Source organism: Eleutherodactylus coqui, chromosome 1, assembly GCF_035609145.1.
Source record: "Eleutherodactylus coqui strain aEleCoq1 chromosome 1, aEleCoq1.hap1, whole genome shotgun sequence".
Classification (NCBI taxonomy): Eukaryota; Metazoa; Chordata; class Amphibia; order Anura; family Eleutherodactylidae; genus Eleutherodactylus; species Eleutherodactylus coqui.
Genome location: NC_089837.1, coordinates 155824 through 179610, shown reverse-complemented (window position 1 = coordinate 179610; position 23787 = coordinate 155824). Strand labels below are relative to the sequence as shown.

Genomic DNA, 23787 nt, shown 5'->3' with positions numbered 1-23787 from the left:
ACTATACAGGGGAGATGGAGGGATCTGTATATAGGACACTATAAGCCATATACTATACAGAGGAGATGGAGGGATCTGCATAAAGGAAACTATAAGCTGTATACTATACAGAGGAGATGGAGGGATCTGTATATAGGACACTATAAGCCGTATACTATACAGAGGAGATGGAGGGATCTGTATATAGGACACTATAAGCCGTATACTATACAGAGGAGATGGAGGGATCTGTATATAGGACACTATAAGCCGTATACTATACAGAGGAGATGGGGGGGGGGGTCTGTATATAGGACACTATAAGCCGTATACTATACAGAGGAGATGGAGGGATCTGTATATAGGACACTATAAGCCGTATACTATACAGAGGAGATGGAGGGATCTGTATATAGGACACAATAAGCCGTATACTATACATAGGAGATGGAGGGATCTGTATATAGGACACTATAAGCCATATACTATACAGAGGAGATGGGGGGGATCTGTATATAGGACACTATAAGCCATATACTATACAGAGGAGATGGGGGGGATCTGTATAAAGGAAACTATAAGCCGTATACTATACAGAGGAGATGGAGGGATCTGTATATAGGACACTATAAGCCGTATACTATACAGAGGAGATGGAGGGATCTGTATATAGGACACTATAAGCCGTATACTATACAGAGGAGATGGAGGGATCTGTATATAGGACACTATAAGCTGTATACTATACAGAGGAGATGGAGGGATCTGTATATAGGACACTATAAGCCGTATACTATACAAAGGAGATGGAGGGATCTGTATATAGGACACTATAAGCCATATACTATACAGAGGAGATGGGGGGATCTGTATATAGGACACTATAAGCCGTATACTATACAGGGGATGGAGGGATCTGTATATAGGACACTATAAGCTGTATACTATACAGAGGAGATGGAGGGATCTGTATATAGGACACTATAAGCCGTATACTATACAGGGGAGATGGAGGGATCTGTATATAGGACACTATAAGCCGTATACTATACAGAGGAGATGGAGGGATCTGTATATAGGACACTATAAGCCGTATACTATACAGAGGAGATGGAGGGATCTGTATATAGGACACTATAAGCCGTATACTATCCAGAGGAGATGGAGGGATCTGTATATAGGACACTATAAGCCATATACTATACAGGGGAGATGGAGGGATATGTATATAGGACACTATAAGCCGTATACTATACAGAGGAGATGGGGGGGGTCTGTATATAGGACACTATAAGCCGTATACTATACAGAGGAGATGGGGAGGGGTTGTCTATAGGACACAATAAGCCGTATACTATACAGAGGAGATGGAGGGATCTGTATATAGGACACTATAAGCCATATACTATACAGAGGAGATGGAGGGATATGTATATAGGACACTATAAGCCGTATACTATACAGAGGAGATGGGGGGGTCTGTATATAGGACACTATAAGCCATATACTATACAGAGGGGATGGAAGGATCTGTATTTAGGACACTATAAGCCATATACTATACAGAGGAGATGGGAGGGATCTGTATATAGGACACTATAAGCCGTATACCATACAGAGGAGATGGAGGGATCTGTATTTAGGACACTATAAGCCATATACTATACAGAGGAGATGGGGGGATCTGTATATAGGACACTATAAGCCGTATACTATCCAGAGGAGATGGAGGGATCTGTATATAGGACACTATAAGCCATATACTATACAGAGGAGATTGAGGGATCTGTATATAGGACACTATAAGCCATATACTATACAGAGGAGATGGAGGGATATGTATATAGGACACTATAAGCCGTATACTATACAGAGGAGATGGGGGGGTCTGTATATAGGACACTATAAGCCATATACTATACAGAGGAGATGGAGGGATCTGTATATAGGACACTATAAGCCGTATACTATACAGGGGAGATGGGGGGATCTGTATATAGGACACTATAAGCCGTATACCATACAGAGGAGATGGAGGGATCTGTATTTAGGACACTATAAGCCATATACTATACAGAGGAGATGGGGGGATCTGTATATAGGACACTATAAGCCGTATACTATCCAGAGGAGATGGAGGGATCTGTATATAGGACACTATAAGCTGTATACTATACAGAGGAGATGGAGGTATCTGTATATAGGACACTATAAGCCATATACTATACAGGGGAGATGGAGGGATCTGTATATAGGACACTGTAAGTCGTATACTATACAGAGGAGATGGAGGGATATGTATATAGGACACTATAAGCTATATACTATACAGAGGAGATGGGAGGATCTGGATATAGGGCACTATAAGCCGTATACTATACAGAGGAGACAGGAGGATCTGTATATAGGACACTATAAGCCATATACTATATATCGAGGAGACGGAGGGATCTGTATATAGGACACTATAAGCCGTATACTATACAGAGGAGATGGGAGGGTCTGTATACAGGACACTATAAGCCATATACTATACAGAGGAGATGGAAGGATCTGTATACAGGACACTATAAGCTGTATACTATACAGAGGAGATGGAGGGATCTCTATACTATACAGAGGAGATGGAGGGATCTGTATATAGGACCCTGTAAGCCATATACTATACAGAGGAGATGGGAGGATCTGTATACAGGACACTATAAGCCATATACTATACTGGGGAGATGGAGGGATCTGCATATAGGACACTATAAGCCATATACTATACATAGGAGATGGAGGGATCTGTATATAGGACACTATAAGCCGTATACTATACAGAGGAGACAGGAGGATCTGTATATAGGACACTATAAGCCATATACTATACAGAGGAGATGGAAGGATCTGTATATAGGACACTATAAGCTGTATACTATACAGAGGAGATGGAGGGATCTCTATACTATACAGAGGAGATGGAGGGATCTGTATATAGGACACTAATAACTGTACATGTCATAGAACGAGGCTTCATGGAAGAGCGTCTGAAATGGCTTCTCTTACTTTTATTAGCTTGTGTGACGGAACGTTTAGCTGCTGTTAAGATTGCTATTTTAATGGTGTCCGCTGGGCATCACTCTGTGGTTTTATTCCCCCTGTACTGGAAGCTAGTCATGTCTCATGTCCACGGGGAAACATCCGCAGCTGATCACCCTGTGAGGGGTTAATTCTAGTTTTCCCCTTTGCAATGAATAAATAAGAGAAAAATAAGCTTAATTTCTCTGTCTGAAATATTATCTTTCTGTATTTCTTTCTGTTCTTGTTCTCACACGAGTTCTTATCTATCCTCCCCTTCTCTCACACAAGTTCTTATCTATCCTCCCTTTTTCTTCCCTTCTGGGAAAGTATCCTTGAATACTTTTTACTTTGATAAACTGATCATATTATGTTGATGTACGGTCCTGGGAAACCGGGTGTCTTTGAAAGACGTATTATTAATTGTCTTCTCCAGATGTCCAGCGACCTTGGACATGCGCAGTGATTAAATCCTGTATGAATTAATTTCTATATATACCAAGATGTTTCAATAAACACTTCACTTCGCTTCTTGGCATCGCATGTCATATGTGGTTGTCCATCTGCGTCGTCTATGAGTACTCATATCTAAAGCTAATTCGGAAGCAGACACCATCAGTTGAACGATCTGTTCAAAGACCCCCCCTAACATTACTTGGCGCCCAACGTGGGGCAGGAGCTAAATCCTTACCTGCAGCCGATACCTCACGACCCTACCTGCCGACCAGCCGGACCAGAGGCCACGGGACCCCAGATCTACAAAACACCGGTGTAAGGTAAGCCCTTGACTTGCCACTCCTGCTCTGGGCTCCCCTGACCTCAGTCCCGTGTTGACAGGAGGTGAGTCGCTGCATGTTTATAGATGCTTCTGCCTGTAATTTTACGGTGTTCTTAGTAACCGTGATAGACGGAAGAACCCTTGTGTGTACATTGCCATGCTGTCTGCTGAAAGTATTGAGCTGATAGTTTTCTGTTGTGCTTTCTGTTGTGCTTTAACTGCCGAACTCATAATGTTGGCTGTAATTTGTTACAAGGTTACTAAAGCCGCGTATAAAGGCAAGCCGTGGTCCCCCCTATCCCCGTAAAAAGGTCAGTGTGACAAATAAGTGTCCTGCCAGTTGCAAACTTGGCAGAAGGGGACTAAAAAAAGGTCTGTGTGACCGCCTGATTTACCCGAAGGAAGCTGTGTGCATCCTTATACTGCGTGATTGAGGTAAAAACAGGTAAGTCCATAAGTGTCCTGCCAGCCGCGGACCTGGCAGAAGGGACTAAAAGGTCTGTGTGACCGCCAGATTTACCAGAGAAAGCTGTGTGCATCCTCAACACTGTGTGCTAGTGGTAAATCAAGCGGTAAGTCCAATAGTCAAAATGGGGTCCGACCAGTCTAAGACTTATCTGACACCCATCGAGAGAATACGAGAAGGGGAAGGGAAAGACATCTGTAGGCAAGCCTATAAAATATATAGACAGATAGGAGGGAATCTTTAACTATGAGTTCTGGCAATAGTACGGGAAAAAGCATGAAAGATATCAGAGACGCCAGTTTAGAAAAAGGAACAGGTTTGCAGAAAGTGTCTAAAGGGGCAGTAGTGAGCCCTGGAATCCCGCTACTGGCCTCTATACAGGTACAACTTTTGGGTTGCGAGAAGCCTAGGTAGAACAGGACTAACTTTAAATAGTAACTCCTGGGGAAATCATCTTTTGTAAAAGAGGAAAAATAGAGTCAGGGAAGGGATAAGAGGGCTCTAAGAACAGACAATATGGGAAACGTACAGGGCAAGGAGTATATGGAAAACAGCTAGAGAAATAGCAAAAGACAGAGAAAGCAAGTTAGCCGTGGGGAGAGAATGTAGCAAGTTGTTGAGAAAAGCAGGTGTTTAAAACTTTGGGAGAATGGAGTCTTAGACCAGCAAGTTTGGGAAAGATTCAGAGATAGTCAAAAGGTTGGATAAAAGTATGTTAGACAGATGGATTGAGGCAAGTGTAGATACGGCAGTAATGGGTTATCAGAGAAAGGGAATCCTTTTAGTCTGTGTTCCTCTGTGACATAAAGCACGTTCATGCAGAATCTGTGGACAATTATGTGACAAATAACCATTATTGTTTGTCTTGTATGTCTTGATGTTATGTAATCTAATCTTTGTTGTACATCTTAGTCTCCTTCATACAAGTGTAAGAAAGTTACACCCCACTCACATCTGTGGGGGCTTGTAAGAATACAAGGGTTAAAAATGCGGAAAATGTTGCGCTGTTAGAAGCGCTTAGCATGTTGTCTTTTCTATGTGTTTAACTATTCCCTGCCGTCTGTGTTTCATATCCTCAGAGAAATATACCTCTTGTCATTACTAATGATTAATGCTGTTTAAAGTCTGAATGTTCTGGCTGCTTTCTAAAATTTTAGCTATTGTTCTGTTTTATAGAAAGATAAAATTCAGGGTCATAGAAGGAAGACAGACGTTAATGAAATAAGAAACTTGTAATGAATTACGTGAATTATACGGTTTTAAAAATAGAAAACATATAGGGATTTTAAGGTATATTTTTTTTTTTTTGCTTTTTGGGTAAATGTCAGTTCTGTGATTGGTTGGACGTCTGTATCACTGCTAAATGCTGTTAGTACTGTACTGTCTCTGAGAGAATGTTCTGTAGGAGAAACACGCAAACGGCCAGTATCGAAGGGGTGGAGCTAGATGATGTAAAAGTACGTAATGTTTCATCCCTCTCTTGTCTACAAAGGAGGGGTGAGAAGCTTGGGCAGTTAGGAAAAGTTTTTTTTCTCAAATTTGATGAGACATTGCAGGCAGGATCAGAATAATAATGAATTTGCTTAAAGAATATCATATTCCAATGTGGATAGATGTTTGTGGATTATTCTGCCTTGTTGTAATTCATGTCTCTGTTATTTGTACTGATATCTTACAAGCTTTATCTGCATCCATCAAATTCTCACCAGATGGATCGCTACGGGTTGAGACCTCAGGTGACAGTTCAGAAGAGTTTTGTAAACTAACTGCTCTCTTGGTGGATCCGGCTCATGTATTTGTCTTGACAGCTACTGCAGAAACTCAGCTTTCCACAGGTCCTGACAAATAGTAAGCCACCTCCAAGACAGACATAGGGAAATTGAATATACCCCCTATGATGGTAAATCTGAAGCCAGGATACACACCCCTGGGTCAAACAGTATCCCTTTAGTTTCCCACAAGAAAAATGCTGATTGGGGAACAAGTGGGAGACTTGGTTCAGATGGGGGATTTGTGTTAGATACATTCTCCAGCAAACATCCCTCTTTTTCCAGTAAAGAAAAGACGCTAAAGGGTCGCGATGCCTCACGCGCTTCCTTGTGCTGGAAAGTCCTGAAAGCATATTGGAAACCGACGTGATGGGACCCTTGGGATGTTGTATCGAACTTCACCCGTCCGGTGAGGCTCGTATACACCCCAGGTCTGAAAGTCACCCGACCTTCTGTCGGATGGCAGCAGACCTAGCAACATCTCTCCCTGTCCTCACTCTTACGCACGCAGAGGAACAAGCTCTTAGTGTCGTTCCTTCGAAGCCTTTGGACTACCAGTCAGACGGACCTCGGCAGACTGTCAGTCACACCAGTAATGGTCTACCTAAAGGAAGGGGAAAAAGCCCCCTTGGTCCGTCAGTACCCCCTGGCACATGCCCAGGAAGATGCCATTGCAGACACCGTCTCTTCTTTATGCCAACTTAAAGCCCTCAAAGAATGTGTCTCCCCAGCCAATACCCCTTTGTTCCCCGTCAAGAAAAAGGGTATAAAGGGCAAGCCAGACTGTCAGTATTTGTTTGCATTTACCTTCAGAGGAAAGCAGTACTATTGGACAGTGCTGCCACAAGGGGCTCAGAATAGCCCAAAACCAGTTCACCAGATGCATGAAGCTGGTATTAGACGCCTGGCCAATTCCCGAGGGCACCACCCTCTTGTAATATGTTGATGACTTACTTTTATGTGCTCCTGACCCAAATAGTTGCCTCAATGCATCACTAAGCCTTTTGTGTTTCCTCCATCAGAGTAGAATGGCTGCAAAGCCAGCAAAGACAAACTTCAGTTCTGCAAGTCCCACGTAGTGTTCCTGGGCCACTGCCTAGGTCCAGGTACTAAACACCTGACGCCGGAGCGCACGAAGGTGGTAAGTGACATGCAACTTCCCACCTCCCATGCCCAGTTGCGTACCTTCTTGGGACTGGTCTCACACTGTCGGCCATGGATAAGCTCTGCCTCCATGACCATGCAGCCTCTGTATGACTGTTTGGGTTCACGGCGATTTGCCCTGACCCCGCAGGCCGAGTCAGCCTTCCATCAGCTGAAAGTACAGATAAACCAGTGCACCCGCACTGGGGCTGCCAGACTATGAAAAACCTTTCCAAATGTACGTCACTGAGATGGCGGGACACGCCACCGCTGTACTGACAAATGCATGGTGACAAAAAGCGACCTGTAGCATACTACAGTGCCCATCTTGACGCGGTGGCTAGAGGGTCTCCATCATGCGTCCGAGCGGTTCTAGCAGTCCAGGCACTACTGGACAAAAGTTCTGACGTTGTCCTAGATCACACCATGGTGATCTACACCCCACATGACATACATGGTATCCTGACTCAGGTAAGCAGTCGTCATCTGTCTCTTGCCAGACAGATAAAAATGGAACTCGCAGTGCATTCCTCCTCGAACATCTCATTCCAAAAGGTGCACCACCTTGAATCCAGCCACCTTACTTCCATTAGGTGACGTAGATTCAAATGGGGGAGTAAGTACAGGGGATCAGTTGTTTTACAACTCCCTGACTGACGAGCAGGAGGCATTTGACACCGAAAGCCAGCATGACTGTGTGGCCCTTATGGCCCAGGAAACGGCTGGGTTCGCGCATGTCACAGACAAGCCCCTGCAGAACCCCCAGTTTGAGCTGTTTGTGGATGGATCCAGATACCTGAATGACGAAGGAAGGTTTGTAACAGGTTTTGTAGTCACACTGAATGAGATACTTGTACAAAAACCACTGCCGCCACACATGTCAGCGCAGGAGGCTGAGCTCCGTGCTCTAACTGAGGCCTGTACGATTGCAAAAGGTACCACTGCTAACATCTCCACTGATTCCAGGTACGCCTTTGGTATTGCACACGATTATGGACCCATCTGGCGGTCCAGGAGCTTTCTCACGGCACAAGGCAAGCCCATTAAGAATGATGTATCAGTAGGTAGATTAATGCAGGTCATCATGTTTCCGGAACAGGTGGCCATAATAAAGGTTAAAGCACACACGCAGGGGCTGTCATCAGAAAGCAAGGGGAATGATAGAGCGGATAGGGCAGCCGAGGCTGCAGCTCTTCTGAACAGGACGCAAGACCCCGTGTGCTGTAAGAATGGATCTTGGTCCCACCACTCTTGTTGATGTGGGATTTGGCGTCCTACAGGATGAAGTGGAGCAGTGGACCAAGGCAGGAGCCAGGTACGTAGATGATGTATGGAAATTGGGAGACAGAGTGTGTTTACCAGCGGCTGCCTACCCCTACCTCGCCGTTCTAGCTCACGGGAAAGTGCATGCCTCTCGGAATGCCATGGTTTCTGTTGTGGACAAGGTATGGTATGCTCCAGGGTTCAACAGGTTCGCGAAGGCATATGTGAAGGCATGTGAAGTGTGCACCCTGCACAATCCAGGTCAAGTGGTGAGGACCCCCTGGAAGTGCACACCCAGACCACTGTATCCTTTTCAGATATTACAAATCGATTACATCCAGCTTCCCAAATCAGGCAGGTATGAGTACGTCCTTGTGTGCGTGGACCTGTCCAAAGCCACCGCACAATGCACAGCGACTAAACTTGTGTCAGAACTTGCATGTAGATTCGGGGTACCAGAGACAATTGAGAGTGATAGAGGTACACATTTTACAGGTGAAGTGATGCGAGAGGTGATGTCAGCCCTTGGGGTGGAACAAGCGTTTTACACCCCATACCACCCGCAGAGTTCAGGCAAGGTGGAGAGACTAAATGGTACGCTCAAGTTAAAAATCTAGAAAGCCATGGCTGAGACAAAGAAACCATGGCCAGAATGTTTGCCCATAGCACTGTATTCAGTCCGTACCACACCAAACAGAAAGACAGGTCTGTCCCCTTATGAGGTTTTGTTTGGCTCTGTGCCAAGATTGGGGCTGTATCATCCACAGGCCCTACAGCAGGGCTATGACACAGTAGCTGGATACATAAAGCACCTGTGTGACCAACTAAAAGTAACTCAGAATCTAGTTTTTTCTTCCATTCCAGACCCAGACAACTTAGAGGGATCTCACTCCCTGCAACTTGGAGACTGGGTGGTCGTAAAGAGGCGTGTCCGGAAATCCCTAGGGCCCAGATTTGAGGGGCCCTATCAAGTCCTGCTGACCACACCTACTTCGGTGAAAGTTGAAGGAACTGTTGCTTTTGGGACCTTTTGGACTCCTCACTCCATACTTTACCCCCATATGAGGAAGTTAAGCTTGGACACAATGCCCAGAACCACTTTGTTAGACACCACCAAATACTGGTAGATGGACTAAACCCCTCACAGGTGAAGGACTGTTGGACTTGCACACACGCACCTGGTGCCACTAGTCTTCCTTTCCTGGCTGTTCCTGTTCCGCCGAAAGAATTACTTACATGGACAAATGAAAACTCAGAAACCAGGGATAGCTGGTGGGGTAACACATTTAGTTCTTTGAACCCTGCCAATTGGTTCTCTGGTTTAGGAGGTTGGTTTATGGGAATCCTACAAAGTATACTTCAAGTAGTGATGATTTTGCTCGTCATATATGTTGCTTTAAAGGTAATCATGTCTTGTATCACACGTTGTAGTGAAAAGGCTTTTGCTAAACTTTAACCCAGATGGACTTCGGGACCACCACATGACTCTAGGGAATCTGGCAGGATCTGGCACCACTCGGGTGAACGTACCTAGCATGATGGTGGACCCGATGTCCAAATGGGGGAATGTGAGAGGTTAATTCTAGTTTTCCCCTTTGCAATGAATAAAGAAGAGAAAAATAAGTTTTATTTCTCTGTCTGAAATATTATCTTTCTGTATTTCTTTCTGTTCTTGTTCTCACACGAGTTCTAATCTATCCTCCCTTTTTCTTCCCTTCTGGGAAAGTATCCTTGAATACTTTTTACTTTGATAAACTGATCATAATATGTTGATGTACTGTCCTGGGAAACCGGGTGTCTTTGAAAGACGTATTATTAATTGTCTTCTCCAGATGTCCAGCGACCTTGGACATGCGCAGTGATTAAATCCTGTATGAATTAATTTCTCTATATACCAAGATGTTTCAATAAACACTTCACTTCGCTTCTTGGCATCGCATGTCATATGTGGTTGTCCATCTGCGTCGTCTATGAGTACTGATATCTAAAGCTAATTCGGAAGCAGACAGCATCAGCTGAACGGTCTGTTCAAAGGCCCCCCTTACAACCCGCACGTGTAATCCGCACCCCATAGGGATGCATTGGACACCTGCAGGTAATTAAATACCTGCGGATGTCATTTTTCCCTGAGGCGCGGATTGCATGTGCGGGAAAACACCCGCAGCATGCTCCATTTTAGTGCGGGTCTCCCGTGCAGACGGCTCCCACAGGCTTCTATTGAAGCCTATGGAAGCTGTCTGGATCCGCAGCACACCCGCAGCTGAATTTCTGCTGTCCGGCGCGGAAGAGCAGGAGCTCAAAAAAAAAAAAAAAAAAAAAAAAAAGAGTGCACGGCGCACGCACGCTGACGGCATGCTGAGCACAACCGCTGGGCCGAAGAAAGAAGATCCGCAGCGTCCAGACAGGTAAGAAAATTGTTTTTTTCAGGTCTCATGTCTGTGGGAAAGGAGGGACCCTCTGTGGGATTCTGCATGGAGAATCCGCACGGGCCCGAATCTCCCCGTGCACATGAGGCCTTATACTTGGGTTGTAGTAAAGGATTGCTCCAAGTCTGTTATGTCAAACATTGGTGGTCGCTGGAACCCAAACTCTCTTGCTCCTTATCCTCAGACACCAGATGCCCATTAGCAAGTCCTAAATGCAGAATGTTTTCCCCTGTGGTTGATGACCTAACACGCTGTTTTAGAGATGCACTGGAGACACCCCAATCCACATCATGCATGTTCAGGTCACCCAGTATAGTAATATCTCCCCTTTATTGTCCTTTAAGGAATTCTATCTGCCCCCGAGGCCTATAGAAGCAGGAAAAGTACCAAGGAAGTGAATAATTTTGCAAGGCATTGTAATGCTTGTCGAACACCTGAATATTCCCTAGATACAATATCAAGTCTTACTGAGAGGCGTTTCTTTAGTTTTTTGCACCACAAGGCCTTTGGAAGGGCAAATGCCCACTCACGGATTAGTGCTGCAAAATTCACGGCCAGACCCTGTCGCAGCAATAACCGTCCATAGACATGCTATGGTAAATGATTCTCCCTTGCCCACGTGCGGATGTCAATTTTGTGCGATTTTCCGTTCGCGGGGGAGAATTGCAGCATGTTCTATCTTGTGCGGAAAGTCGCACAGACGGCTTCCATAGCAGTCAATAGAAGCCGTCCGTCCCGCGATACGTCCACTGTGAACACAGCCGAAGTACCGCAAGAATCCGCGTCACAGCCCAGTGCCGGCGCGTCATGCACTGCACCATGATATTTTGCAGTCGGAATCCGACCCGGCCGTGGGCAGGAGGCCATAATCCGACCCGGCCGTGGGCAGGAGGCCATAATCCGACCCGGCCGTGGGCAGGAGGCTATAATCCGACCCGGCCGTGGGCAGGAGGCTATAATCCGACCCGGCCGTGGGCATGAGACCACAATCCGACCCAGCCGTGGGCATGAGGCCTAAACCTTAATTGGTGCATGAAAAACATCTCATAAAAAAGAGCCACCAAATTCCACAGGGCCCCCCTCCTTTTCTAAATCCTTTTAGTCATATGACACACGAGGGCCATATATAGGACATTTCTAAATACTAGATAATAAATACTAAGTTGTATTTCTTATCTTCTGTTTTGCTACAGAAAAAGGGATTAATATTAAATATCTTCAAAAGATGCTTTTAAATTTATCCAACACTTTCCTTTAATTCCTGTGAGACACCTAAAGGCTTAACAAACCCAGATGCAGTTTTTAATACTTTGACGGTTGAGTATATAATACATAGACAACGTAAAATCAATTAATCATCACCTACCTGCATAAACGTCCTCCTCCACTTCACTCTGCCACGGGTGATCGCCCCTCATCCTCTCTTCTTCTACCTCCACTTTAATATCATCTTCACCCTGATGTGTCATATGGAATAATTCAGTACAATATGGAAATCTAACCGACCGCCGAAATCTATGTCCGCAGAAGAACACCAAGCTCTATATAGAGGAAAGAGCTCCACCCCCTATATAAAGATGGAGCAAAGAGCTCAGCACCATCTACCTGCTGGTTCCCCGCCACATCTTCCTCTGGGCGGTCCTGGGAATACGGAGGACGGGGACATCTCTCTGGTGGGTTTGTCCTCCCGGCTCCATCTGTGGAGACACACAGTGATGGAATAGGAGATGACGGGTGTATCTAGGTGACCCCCAATAACAGTCTCCCCTCCTTACACTGCTGATCTGCCCTTATATCCGGCTCTTCTGCTTCGTCTATAACCTCAACCTTAATGTCCATCAGATTATCACCCTAAACAGAGAAGAAGAATGTAAAATGCTCTTTGGTTCCATCACTTTATGGTCAGATCCTGGTGAGACGTCAGCGTTATCTACCTGGTGGTTCCCCGGGACATCTTCCTCTGAATGGTCCTGGGAATCCGGAGCATGGGGACATCTCTCTGGTGGGTTTCTCCTCCTGGCTCCATCTGTGGAGACACACAGTGATGGATACGTAACCTCCTGTATAGCTATATATCACTCACTTCTAGGTGTATCAGCACTAGAGATAAACGAGCGTACTCCCTAAGGGCAAATACTTGAGCGAATATTGCCTTTTGCGATTACCTGCCCACTCGTCTCAAAAGATTCGGGTGCCGGCGGGGATGAGCGGTGAGTTGCGGGAGTGAGCAGGGGGAAGTGTGGGGGAGAGAGAGATCTCCCCCCCCGTTCCTCCCCACTCTCCCCCGCCTCTCCCGTCGGCACCCAAATCTTTTGAGACGAGCGGGCAGGTACTCGCAAAAGGCAATACTCGCTCAAGTATTTGCCCTTAGGGAGTACGCTCGCTCATCTCTAATCACGACAAAATAATCTTCTGCATATCACCAACTTCCTGATGATATTCATGCTGCAAATGAGGTTTCTGAAAATCCCATGTTTCCATGCAAAGTAGGAGGAAGAGCTGAATTTAAGTAGTTAGGACACTATTCAATAAGGTTCAGAGCAGCCTGCAAGAGAGGAAAGACCTGCACTGCCAGGCCTTGCATCTACAATCTAGTGTAACTACATACTCAGAATGGCTCAAAGTTACTAGTGGGACACCACAAGGGTCTGTGTGGGTGCACAGATTAGGTCTCATCGCCACAGAAAACAAATTTACAAACATGTTTGATACTTTGAACAGAGGACTGAAATTTTCACTCAATCCAGAGGTAGAGAAGGCACCCGGTCCAGAGGTAGTGGGGGGCATTAAATCCAGAGGTAGAGAGGGCACTCAATCCAGAGATAGAGAGGGCAGCCGGTCCAGAGGTAGTGGGGGGCATTAAATCCAGAGGTAGAGAGGGCACTCAATCCAGAGATAGAGAGGGCAGCCGGTCCAGAGGTAGTGGGGGGCATTAAATCCAAAGGTAGAGAGGGCACTCAATCCAGAGATAGAGAGGGCAGCCGGTCCAGAGGTAGAGAGGGCAGCTGGTCCAGAGGTAGTTGGGGGCATTAAATCCAGAGGTAGAGAGGGCACTCAATCTAGAGATAGAGAAGGCACCCGGTCCAGAGATACTGGGAGGCATTAAATCCAGATGTACAGTGGGCACCCAGTCCAGAGATGGTGGGGGCCACTCGGTCTAGAGATAGTGGAGGGCACTCAATCCAGGGGTACAGAGGGCACCCGGTCCAGAAATAGTGGGGGGGCACTCAATCAAGAGGTAGAAAGGGCACCCGGTCCAGAGATAGCAGGGGGCACTCAATCCAGGTGTAGGAAGAACACCCGGTCCAAAGGTAGAGAGGGCACCCTGTCCAGAGGTAGCGGGGGAGGGTGGGCACTCAATCCAGAGTTAGAAAGGGCACCTAGTGCAGAGATAGTAAGGTGCACTCACTTCAGAAGTAGAAAGAGCACCCGGGTCCAGAGGTAGAGAAGGCACTCAGTCCAGAGGTAGTGGGGGGACTCAATCCAGAAGTAAAGAGGGCAGCCGGTCCAGAGATAGCTGGGGGCACTCAATCCAGAGGCAAATAAAAAAAGAGGGCAGCCGGTACAGAAGTAGAAAGAGACCCTGGGCAAGAGATAGTGGGGGTCCCTCAATCCAGAGGTAGTGGGGGTCCCTCAATCCAGAGATAGTGGGAGGGCACCCAGTCCAGAGGTAGAGAAGGGGCACTCGGGCCAGGGATAGGAAGGGCACCTGATCCAGAGATAGTGGGAGGCACTCAATCCAGAGGTAAAGATAGCATCCAGTACACAGACAGTGGGCTGCACTCAATTCAGAGATAGAGAGGGCACCCGGTCCAAAAGGTAGAGAGGGCAGCCGGTCCAGAAGTAGTGGGGGGCATTAAATCCAGAGGTAGAGAGGGCACCCGGTCCAGAGATAGTGGGGGCCACTCGGTCTAGAGATAGTGGAAGGCACTCAATCCAGAGGTAAAGAGCATCCAGTACACAGACAGTGGGGGGCACTCAATCCAGAGATACAGAGGGCAGCCGGTCCAGAAGTAGTGGGGGGCATTAAATCCAGAGGTAGAGAGGGCGCCCGGTCCAGAGATAGTGGGGGCCACTCGGTCTAGAGATAGTGGAAGGCACTCAATCCAGAGGTAAAGAGCATCCAGTACACAGACAGTGGGGGCACTCAATCCAGAGATATAGAGGGCAGCCGGTCCAGAAGTAATGGGGGGCATTAAATCCAGATGTAGAGAGGGCGCCCGGTCCAGAGATAGTGGGGGCCACTCGGTCTAGAGATAGTGGGAGGCACTAAATCCAGAGGTAAAGAGCATCCAGTACACAGACAGTGGGGGGCACTCAATCCAGATATAGAGAGGGCAGCTGGTCCAGAAGTAGTGGGGGGCATTAAATCCAGAGATAGAGAGAGCGCCCGGTCCAGAGATAGTGAGAGGCACACAATCCAGAGGTACAGAGGGCACCCAGTCCAGAGATAGTGGGAGGCACTCAATCCAGAGGTAAAGAGCATCCAGTGCACAGACAGTGGGGGGCACTCAATCCAGAGGCAGGGAGGGTACTTGATCTCTGAATTAACATTAATGTAAAGACAGTAAAACTCTTACACTCTGATCTGTGGACTAATTAAGGATTTAAGGCCCTTTTAGACACAAGGTTTTTGCTCCAAGCCATCTTTTGAGCAATAATCATTGTGTGTAACTGCACTGACATTGTGCAGTTTTCATAGGCCATCGCTGATCTTTCAGCATGCTGACCATCAGCGATCAGTTATCAGGAATTCACAGCGGGATTCAGCTGATACTATTGTTTCAGCTGCACCCCGCTTCCTGAAGACAGGCTGGGTATGAAGAACAGACCTGTTTTGGGCACCGGTACTCAAGAAGGACATATAAGAGCTTAAGCGGGTACAAAGGGGCAACTAAAGTAATAAATGGAATGGGTGGACTACAATACCCAGAGAGGTCATCAAAATTGGGGTTATTCAGTTAAAAAAAAAAAAAAAGATGCATGAGGGGCGACCTAATAAATCTAGCAGATCCCTACTTATCACATAGATCTTTCCCATCATCTACTTAAATGCAGAAGTGTAACAAGGGGGCGGCCTTTACATCTAAAGCAGGGGGTCAAACATCAGCCTTCGAGCTACCTTCAAAAGGGCCAATTGTAATTGTATAGCAAGGGCTCGTTCACATGAGCATATTACGTGCGCAATACGCAGTGAATGGAAACCATCGATTTCATCGGGTTCATTGACTTGAGCGTGTTTTTTCACATGGTGTTTCAATCGCGGCCTGACCCATTTTGGTCATATTATGCACCGGAATAAGCCATTGAAGTGAGTGGGTGGGCATATTCACTACGTAATTGCGCACCATTTCAGGGACCCTGTCTGCATTCTTTTTTTGCGTGCACAAATACGCAGTGCATTTGTGCACATAAAAACACGCAGGAACAGCTGAAAAGTGCGGTTGTAAGCAAGTTATTTTTGGTTGCGTGGATATGATCGACATCTGCTTAAACCTGTGTAAACGAGCCCTAATACTGGCCACACTTGTGGCTATTGGCCTCTTTTCCAGGCAGCATCCCTACAAGTATTCCACTCACCCCACCTGTAGCTCCATTCTGGCAGCAGCCATTGCTGACTATGCTAGATCGGCAGGCGAGATCAGGTTATCCAGGCAGTGCCTGCTGGGATACACCAGGGTCAGAGCGGTTCAATGGGAGCTTTTCTTGTAATTGCAGGCTGGGGTTCCATTGATTTCCAACCTCAGTATATCCCGGCAGCTGCTGGTTTAGTATACAGCAGGCAGGCCACATTAAATGAGCAAGCATGCTGGATTTGTAGGTCAGCCAGCTGCCCGACATATCCCACCTTCTTAAATCTTAGATAATGAAATTCACTTCAACTGACACCTCTGAGGTTTTCAAGGGAACCAGTCCCCACCTGCTACTCATACAGCAGGTCCCCAGGATTCCGGGGATGTGCTTTTTTTTATACACCTCTGGCTCCCTGTTTCTGCGCTACCAACCAGGGAAGTTGGGGCCAGTGGACTAATTTCTACATGCACTCCGATAGAGAGCAGTGTGTGCGTGCGCAGTCTGCTGAGACAAGTCTGTTGTGCACTTGCACTCCCATAGAAGGCAGTGTGTACTTGCACAGTCTGCTGAGACAAGTCCACTTTGCGTGTGCACTCCAATAGAGAGCAGTGTGTGCGTGCACAGCCTGCTGAGAAGTCCGCTGTGTGCATGCACTTCCATAGAGAGCTCTGTGCGTGTGTGTGTGTGTGTGTGTGTGTTGTCATAGAATGGTAGAGTTGGAAGGGACCTTTAGGGTCATCGGGTCCAACCCCCTGCTCAGTGCAGGATCACTAAAGCATCCCAGACAGAAATTTGTCCAGCCTTTGTTTGTATACTTCTATTGAAGGAGAACTCACCACCTCCTGTGCCCACCTGTTCCCACTCATTGATCCCCCCTCACTGTCTAATATAATAATATTAATAATCTTTATTTGTATAGCGCCAACATATTCCGCATCTAATCTGTCTCTTCCCTTTCGGTTTCATCCCATTGCTTCTAGTCTTTCCTTGTACAGATGAGAATAGGGCTGATCCCTCTGCACTGTGACAGCCCTTCAGATATTTGTAGACCACTATTAAGTCTCCTCTCAGCCTTCTCTTCTGCAAGCTAAACATTCCCAGATCCTTTAACCATTCCTCATAGGACATGATTTGCAGACTGCTCACCATCTTGGTAACGCTTCTCTAAACTTGCTTCAGTTTGTCTGTCTTTTTAAAGTGGGGTGCCCAGAACTGGACCCAGTATTCCAGATGAGGTCTGACTAAGGAAGAGTAGAGGGGGACAATGACATCACTTGATCTAGACTCTATGCTTCTCTTAATACATCCCAGAATTGTGTTTGCCTTTTTGGCTGCTGCATCACATTGTTGACTCATGTTCAGTCTATGATCTATTAGTATAACCAAGTCTTTTTCACATGTGCTGCTGCTTAGCCCAATTCCTCCCATTCTGTATGTGTTTTTTTCATTTTTCTTGCCCAGATGTAGGACTTTGTATTTCTCCTTGTTAAATACCATTCTGTTAGTCGCCGCCCACTGTTGAAGCTTTTCTAGATCTTTTTGAAACCAGCTTCGGGTCGTCAGACAATTTGATCAGTTTCCCATCACTTCCCTCCTCCGGATCATTTATAACAATGTTGACCAACACTGGTCCTAGGACAGAGCCTTGTGGTACCCCACTTGATACATTCTTCCACTTGGATGTGCAGCCATTTATGGCTACTCTTTGACTACGATCACTCAGACAGTTGTGAATCCACCTAACAGTTGCCTTATCAATCCCAGATTTGGTCTTTTTTTTCAATAAGTATGGTATGAGATACTTTGTCAAATGCTTTACTAAAGTCAAGATATACTTTATTCACCGCATTTCCCTGATCAACCCAGTCGGTGATTCTGTCATAGAAGGAAATTAGATTTGTCTGCCATGACTTGTTTGTTACAAACCCATGCCGGCTCTGGTTAATTACTCCATTCCCATCCAAGTACTTGCAAACATGCTGTTTTATAATTTGCTCAAAGATCTTTCCCGGTATAGAAGTCAGGCTCACCGGCCTGTAGTTTCCTGGATCCACCTTCTTCCCTTTTTTGAAGATAGGGACAACATTCGCACTTTTACAATCTTCTGGGACTTCTCCTGTTCACCAGGAATTATCAAAGATTAAGTCGAGTGGTTCAGCAATTACCTCTGCTGCTTCCTTTAGTATCCTAGGATGTCATTCATTTGGACCCAGAGACATGAATTCAAACAATGGTGTTCCCTCACCATCTCTCTGCTTATAGATAGCCTGCATGCTTTTATTTCCCCAATAGCATAGGGAAGATCAGTTGATGTTAAATCTACTTTCTGAGAAAAAACAGATACAAAATATTCTTCTTTAGATATTCCCTCCTCTTTCCATTTGATAAACATTTTCCTTCCTTTTTTTTTTTTTAAACTCGTTTTATTGAACAGTTTATAATCCGTACATTACATGAATAAACATCTTTGGTTACATCATAGACTCTTATGGTTCTGTAATTACATTCAAATACGTTACATTAACACATGTTGGTATTGGGTATATTGTGGCCTCCTATTAGCTCATGGCGTCAGTGGAGGGCCATAACTCCTCCGTGGTTTACCGGCTTGTTCTAGGTGCGATTGCTCTCAGTAGGTTTTGGAATCTGTCTTGCGTGGATATTGTACTTGCTGATCCGCACCATCTTTCCCACACCATATCAAACTTGTCGGGGCATTTTCTATTTTTGTATACTATTTTTTTCATATGGTAGTATAGCATTAACTATATTCTGCCATTTTGAGAGTGTCGGGGGGCGTCTATCCATCCAACGCAAAGCTATTGCCTTGTGGGCGTAGAATAGTGTCTTAGTGAGGAATATTCTGTCGTGGTATTGCCACTGCTCATCTAGGATGCCCAGTAGGCATACTGCTGGGTCTTGTGGTACGGGTATACCCATCAATTGAGTTAAGAATTCTGTGACTTCTCCCCAGTATGTGTAGATGTTAGGGCAACTCCATATTAGATGGTTGAAGTTTGCATTGGGGGCTTTGCATCTATGACATTGGTTTGTGGGTATCCTTTTCATTTTGTGCAGTCTGATCGGCGTCAGATAGCACTGATGCAGTATATATAATTGTGTCAGTTTGTTGTTTGCTGCTGGTGACACTGCGGTGTACGTGGACATCGCTGTCCCCCAGTCCTCACTGGTGAGAGCGGGAATGAGCTCTCTCCATCTCTCCTCCACTATCATTGGTGTTTCGGGGATCTTAGATTGTAACAGGTGGGTGTATAATGCCGATATCAGTCCTTTGGGTCCCTGGGTGCATAATATACCTATTAATGGGTACTGAAAGAAGGGTTGTCTGGGTTCTGGGAATTGTGCTGTTAAGGCATGTCTAAGTTGTAGGTACCTGTAAAAGCCCGTTCTTGGAATTTGGTATAGCTGTTGTAGTTGCTCAAATGAAATTAGTACTTGGTCGGTGTATAGGTGTTCTAAGGTAGGGATTCCTAGGTTTGTCCAGAATTGTTTGTCTGGTAAGTTCACCAGGTGTGGTAATGCTCTATTGTCCCATAAAGGGGTCTCCAGAGGGGTGCCATTTCGTTTGGTCAGTAGCTTACATGCCTGCCATACATTAGTCGCCAGCCTGTGGATGGGTAGCATCTGCTTGCTCAACAATCCTGGTTTCTCCAGGAGAATCCAAAGAGATGTGTCCAAGAGGAAGAACATCAAGTGGTGCTCGGAGTTGGGGAGGGAAGAGCCCGACAGCCAGTGGCGGATATATCTGACCTGTCCCGCTAAATAATAGAGTTTAAAGTCTGGTAGTGCCATTCCTGCCATTTCTTTAGGTCGCTGTAGTGTGTCCATTCGGAGTTTGGCTCTGGCGTTCCCCCAAATGAATGATATTATTAGGGAGTTAGTTTTTTTGAAGAATTTCTGTGGTATTGTTGTTTCTGCGTGTTCTAGGCAGTACAAGTACTTGGGGAGTATTATCATTTTTATGAGATTTATTCTGCCTGCTACTGACAGTGGCAGAGAGCTCCAGGATTTCAGTTTTAGTTGTAGGGTTGTCAGTAAGGGGGTGATGTTTAGGTCGAGACTTAGTGTATGGTCTCTGGTTATATGGATCCCGAGGTATTTAAATTGGGGGGTGACCTGTAGGTTACAGAATACTTCCCCCGTCTGCCATCCCTCCGGTCTTAAAGGCATATATGCGGATTTCTGCCAATTTATACGAAGGCCTGAAAAATTTCCAAATTGGTTTATTAGGGTGATGGTTAATGGTAGGGTATTCTTGGGGTCTGACATGTATAATATTATGTCATCTGCGTATAACCCTATCCTGTCTTCCCTGGGTCCCACCTGGACACCTCTATACGAGGCGTGCTGTCGGATTCTCAAGGCCAGGGGCTCTATGGCGATTGCAAACAGGAGGGGAGAGAGCGGGCAGCCCTGTCGGGTCCCCCTGTGAAGCGGGAAGGCGATGGAGGTCAGGCCATTCACCGCCACCCTAGCCGGCGGTGCCTTGTATAAAATAGAGATCCATCTAACGAATGCATCCCCGAATCCAAACCTCTGTAAAGTCTTCATCAAGTATGGCCATTCAACTGAGTCGAATGCCTTGGCTGCGTCTAATGAGGCCAGGGCCCAGTCCGATCTCCACCTCCACCCCACCTGCATAATCACTTGCGTTCTTCTAATGTTATCTGACGTGGACATTCTGGGGATAAAGCCTGTTTGGTCTGGGTGAATGATGTCTTTTATAGCTTGGTTTAGGTGTGAGGCCAGTATTTTAGTGAGGATTTTATAGTCTGTGTTCAGTAATGAAATAGGCCTATACGAACTACAATCTTCTGGGTTTTTTTTCTGGCTTTAGGATGAGAACTATTGTGGTTTCTAACATTGATTCTGGGAGCTGTTTTTTATCGAATATGTGTTCGTATAGGGAAAGTAGGTGCGGTATAATTTCTTTTTTGTATTGTTGATAGACTTCTATCGGTAGACCATCCGGACCCGGGGTTTTGTTTTTTGCCATGTCGTTTATTGCTTCCTCAATTTCCTCGATTGTTATGGGAGAGTCTAGTAGGGACTTATGGTCGTCTTGCAGTTCTGGGAATATGTCCATTAAGTAGAGTTCCAAGTCCTCGGGAGGGTAGTCGGTCTGTGTTTGGTATAGATCGTTGTAGTATTGTTGAAATCTATTCAAGATCTCTTTTGGGTCAGTGAGTGTTACTCCTTGGTCTGTTTTGACTCTTAATACGATCTGGGATGCAGTTTCTTGCCGGGCCATCCAGGCTAATAGTTTGCTGGATTGATTTCCCAGTTCAAAAAAGGATTGTCGGGTGTAGAAAAGGTTCCTCTGGGCCTTTTCTTTTAGGTATATTAAGTAGTTCCTGCCCGTCTGGAGCCATCTGTCTTTTTTGATGTCTGTTGGGTCTGCGATATATTCTCTCTCTAGCTGCTGGCATTGTTCTGCTAATAATTCTCCTCGTGAGATGGCTCTTTTTATAAAGGAGATTGAGGATCTGAAACATCCCCTGAGGTAGGCCTTAAATGCCTCCCATACTAGCGTCTTGTCTGAGTGTGCCTCATAATAGATTTGAATCTGGTCCGGTATGCGGTCATTGGGGCCGAACAGCGAGAGCCAGAATGGGTGTATTTTGAGTCTTTTATGTATAGTCAAGCTTAGGTTTTTAAGAGTCATACGGATTGGTGAGTGATCCGAGATTCCACGGGGAAGGAATTCTATAGAGTTAACTTTCACACAGCCTGTGAAAATAAATGCTCATGTGAACAAAACCCGTTGAAATCTATATAGGTTCTTAGTAGAGATGAGCGAGCACGCTCAGATAAGGCAGTTACTCGAGCGAGCATCGCTCTTCTCGAATAACTGCATTCTCGTCCGAGAAGGCTCGAGGGGTTGTGTGTGTGTGTGTGTGTGTGTGTGTGTGTGTGGTTAGGGGGAAGAGAGATCTCCCTCTCCCCCCTGCTGCCCCCCCGAGCCTGCTCGGACGAAAATGCAGTTTTTGTGCACTGCGTATTAAGTGCACAAAAATTGCGTGCATAATATGCTGCATAAAAATGTGTGAACAAGCCCTTACTATACAGTCTTACAATCACAACTGGCCTTTGGCTGATGTGGTTCTCTGTGAAAGCGCGTTTGACACTCTAGGACAAAAACCTCTTAAATGACCTAGAATGACCTTGCGCATTCCCCCTTTGTGGTGGCTGTTACTCCGCATAGCAGACAATAGAGGCTGAAGAAAGTGTGTCCACTATCAGGAAAAATCTGCAGCACTTCTTGTCTGACCCAGAGGCAACCAGAAAAGGTGTCCCCAAGAGGAGATACCTGCTTGAAGACCATTACCACCAACTTCACCTCTACCCACTGAGGTAATCTGCATTTACATACTGCGATGCCTTCAGATGGGCAGTAGACAGGAATTAGTCATGTGTTTCCCCGCCTGATGACATAAGCTAGGTTTGCTGAATCAATGAGAATGGCTGTCACCAAGAATCCTCCCCCCGGCCGCATCTCATCTGGAGAAAGAGGTCCCAGAACAGACTGGCTTCCCTTAGGGCGACCACCTTAGGGAAGGATCAACACACTACCAACTGTGTGGAGCCGAGGCTGGTAAACAATGCCAGAGGCCCGGCGCAGCCCCTCAATTAGCTGATTAGCAGGGGATTGGAAGTTCACCAACCTGTTTGGATGGAATCGAGGTTTCCAGAACTGCTCTTTTTCATCTGAGGCTGGCCCACAAAGCATGGCCATCTTCCCTTTCCCCAGGTAATATTCTGCCCACATCCGCCCCCTCACTCCTTCCCTTGTCCGTTCACTGCTCACATGTACTTTTCAATTTCGCAAACCTCCTCAAACCATCTGATTCCACTGAGAAACATAAAAGTTGCTTTCGCCATCTGCTGAGCCACTACTAACTGCAGGGACATTTCCCCTAACCCCGATCCACCTTCTATTTCTACTAGCTGCCTCTTCCCATCTGCCTCATAAAGAAAACTTTTAAATCTCATTAACATTCGCTGTGCACCTTCTGTGCTCTGGAACGGTCAGTCACCATGCAGTAAAATCCCTGCCAGTCATAACTTCGGCGCTACAAAAGCTCTCAAGCTGCTGGGCCTCACAGAAACCACTTCCGTTGCTCGAACGTACGGCCGCCTACACTTTCAGGCTTGGCGGTGGAGTAGGCGTCGTTCTCTCTCCGCAACACACGTTCCGGATTATTTCCCATTTTGGAGGTCCACACTCAGACTCTTCCATTCAGTGTCCGTGTCAGTGGAAGTTGTCTACCACCCCCTGTACCCTTCTGTCTTGGTTCTGGATTATTT

The 23787-nt window shown here is 46.1% G+C and overlaps 1 protein-coding gene across 1 annotated transcript in view; it reads right to left on the bottom strand.

The window, feature by feature from the left end:
- LOC136617347 (oocyte zinc finger protein XlCOF22-like) overlaps positions 1 to 23787 on the bottom strand; it is a 75917-nt gene that overhangs the window by 14845 nt on the left and 37285 nt on the right. The window contains exons 5-8 of the mRNA XM_066594250.1: positions 12819 to 12910; positions 12660 to 12735; positions 12490 to 12581; positions 12251 to 12341 (exon numbers count right to left, since the gene is read on the bottom strand). Of these exons, the coding sequence (XP_066450347.1) occupies positions 12251 to 12341; positions 12490 to 12581; positions 12660 to 12735; positions 12819 to 12910 (351 nt within the window). The remainder of the gene's footprint in view (positions 1 to 12250; positions 12342 to 12489; positions 12582 to 12659; positions 12736 to 12818; positions 12911 to 23787) is intronic.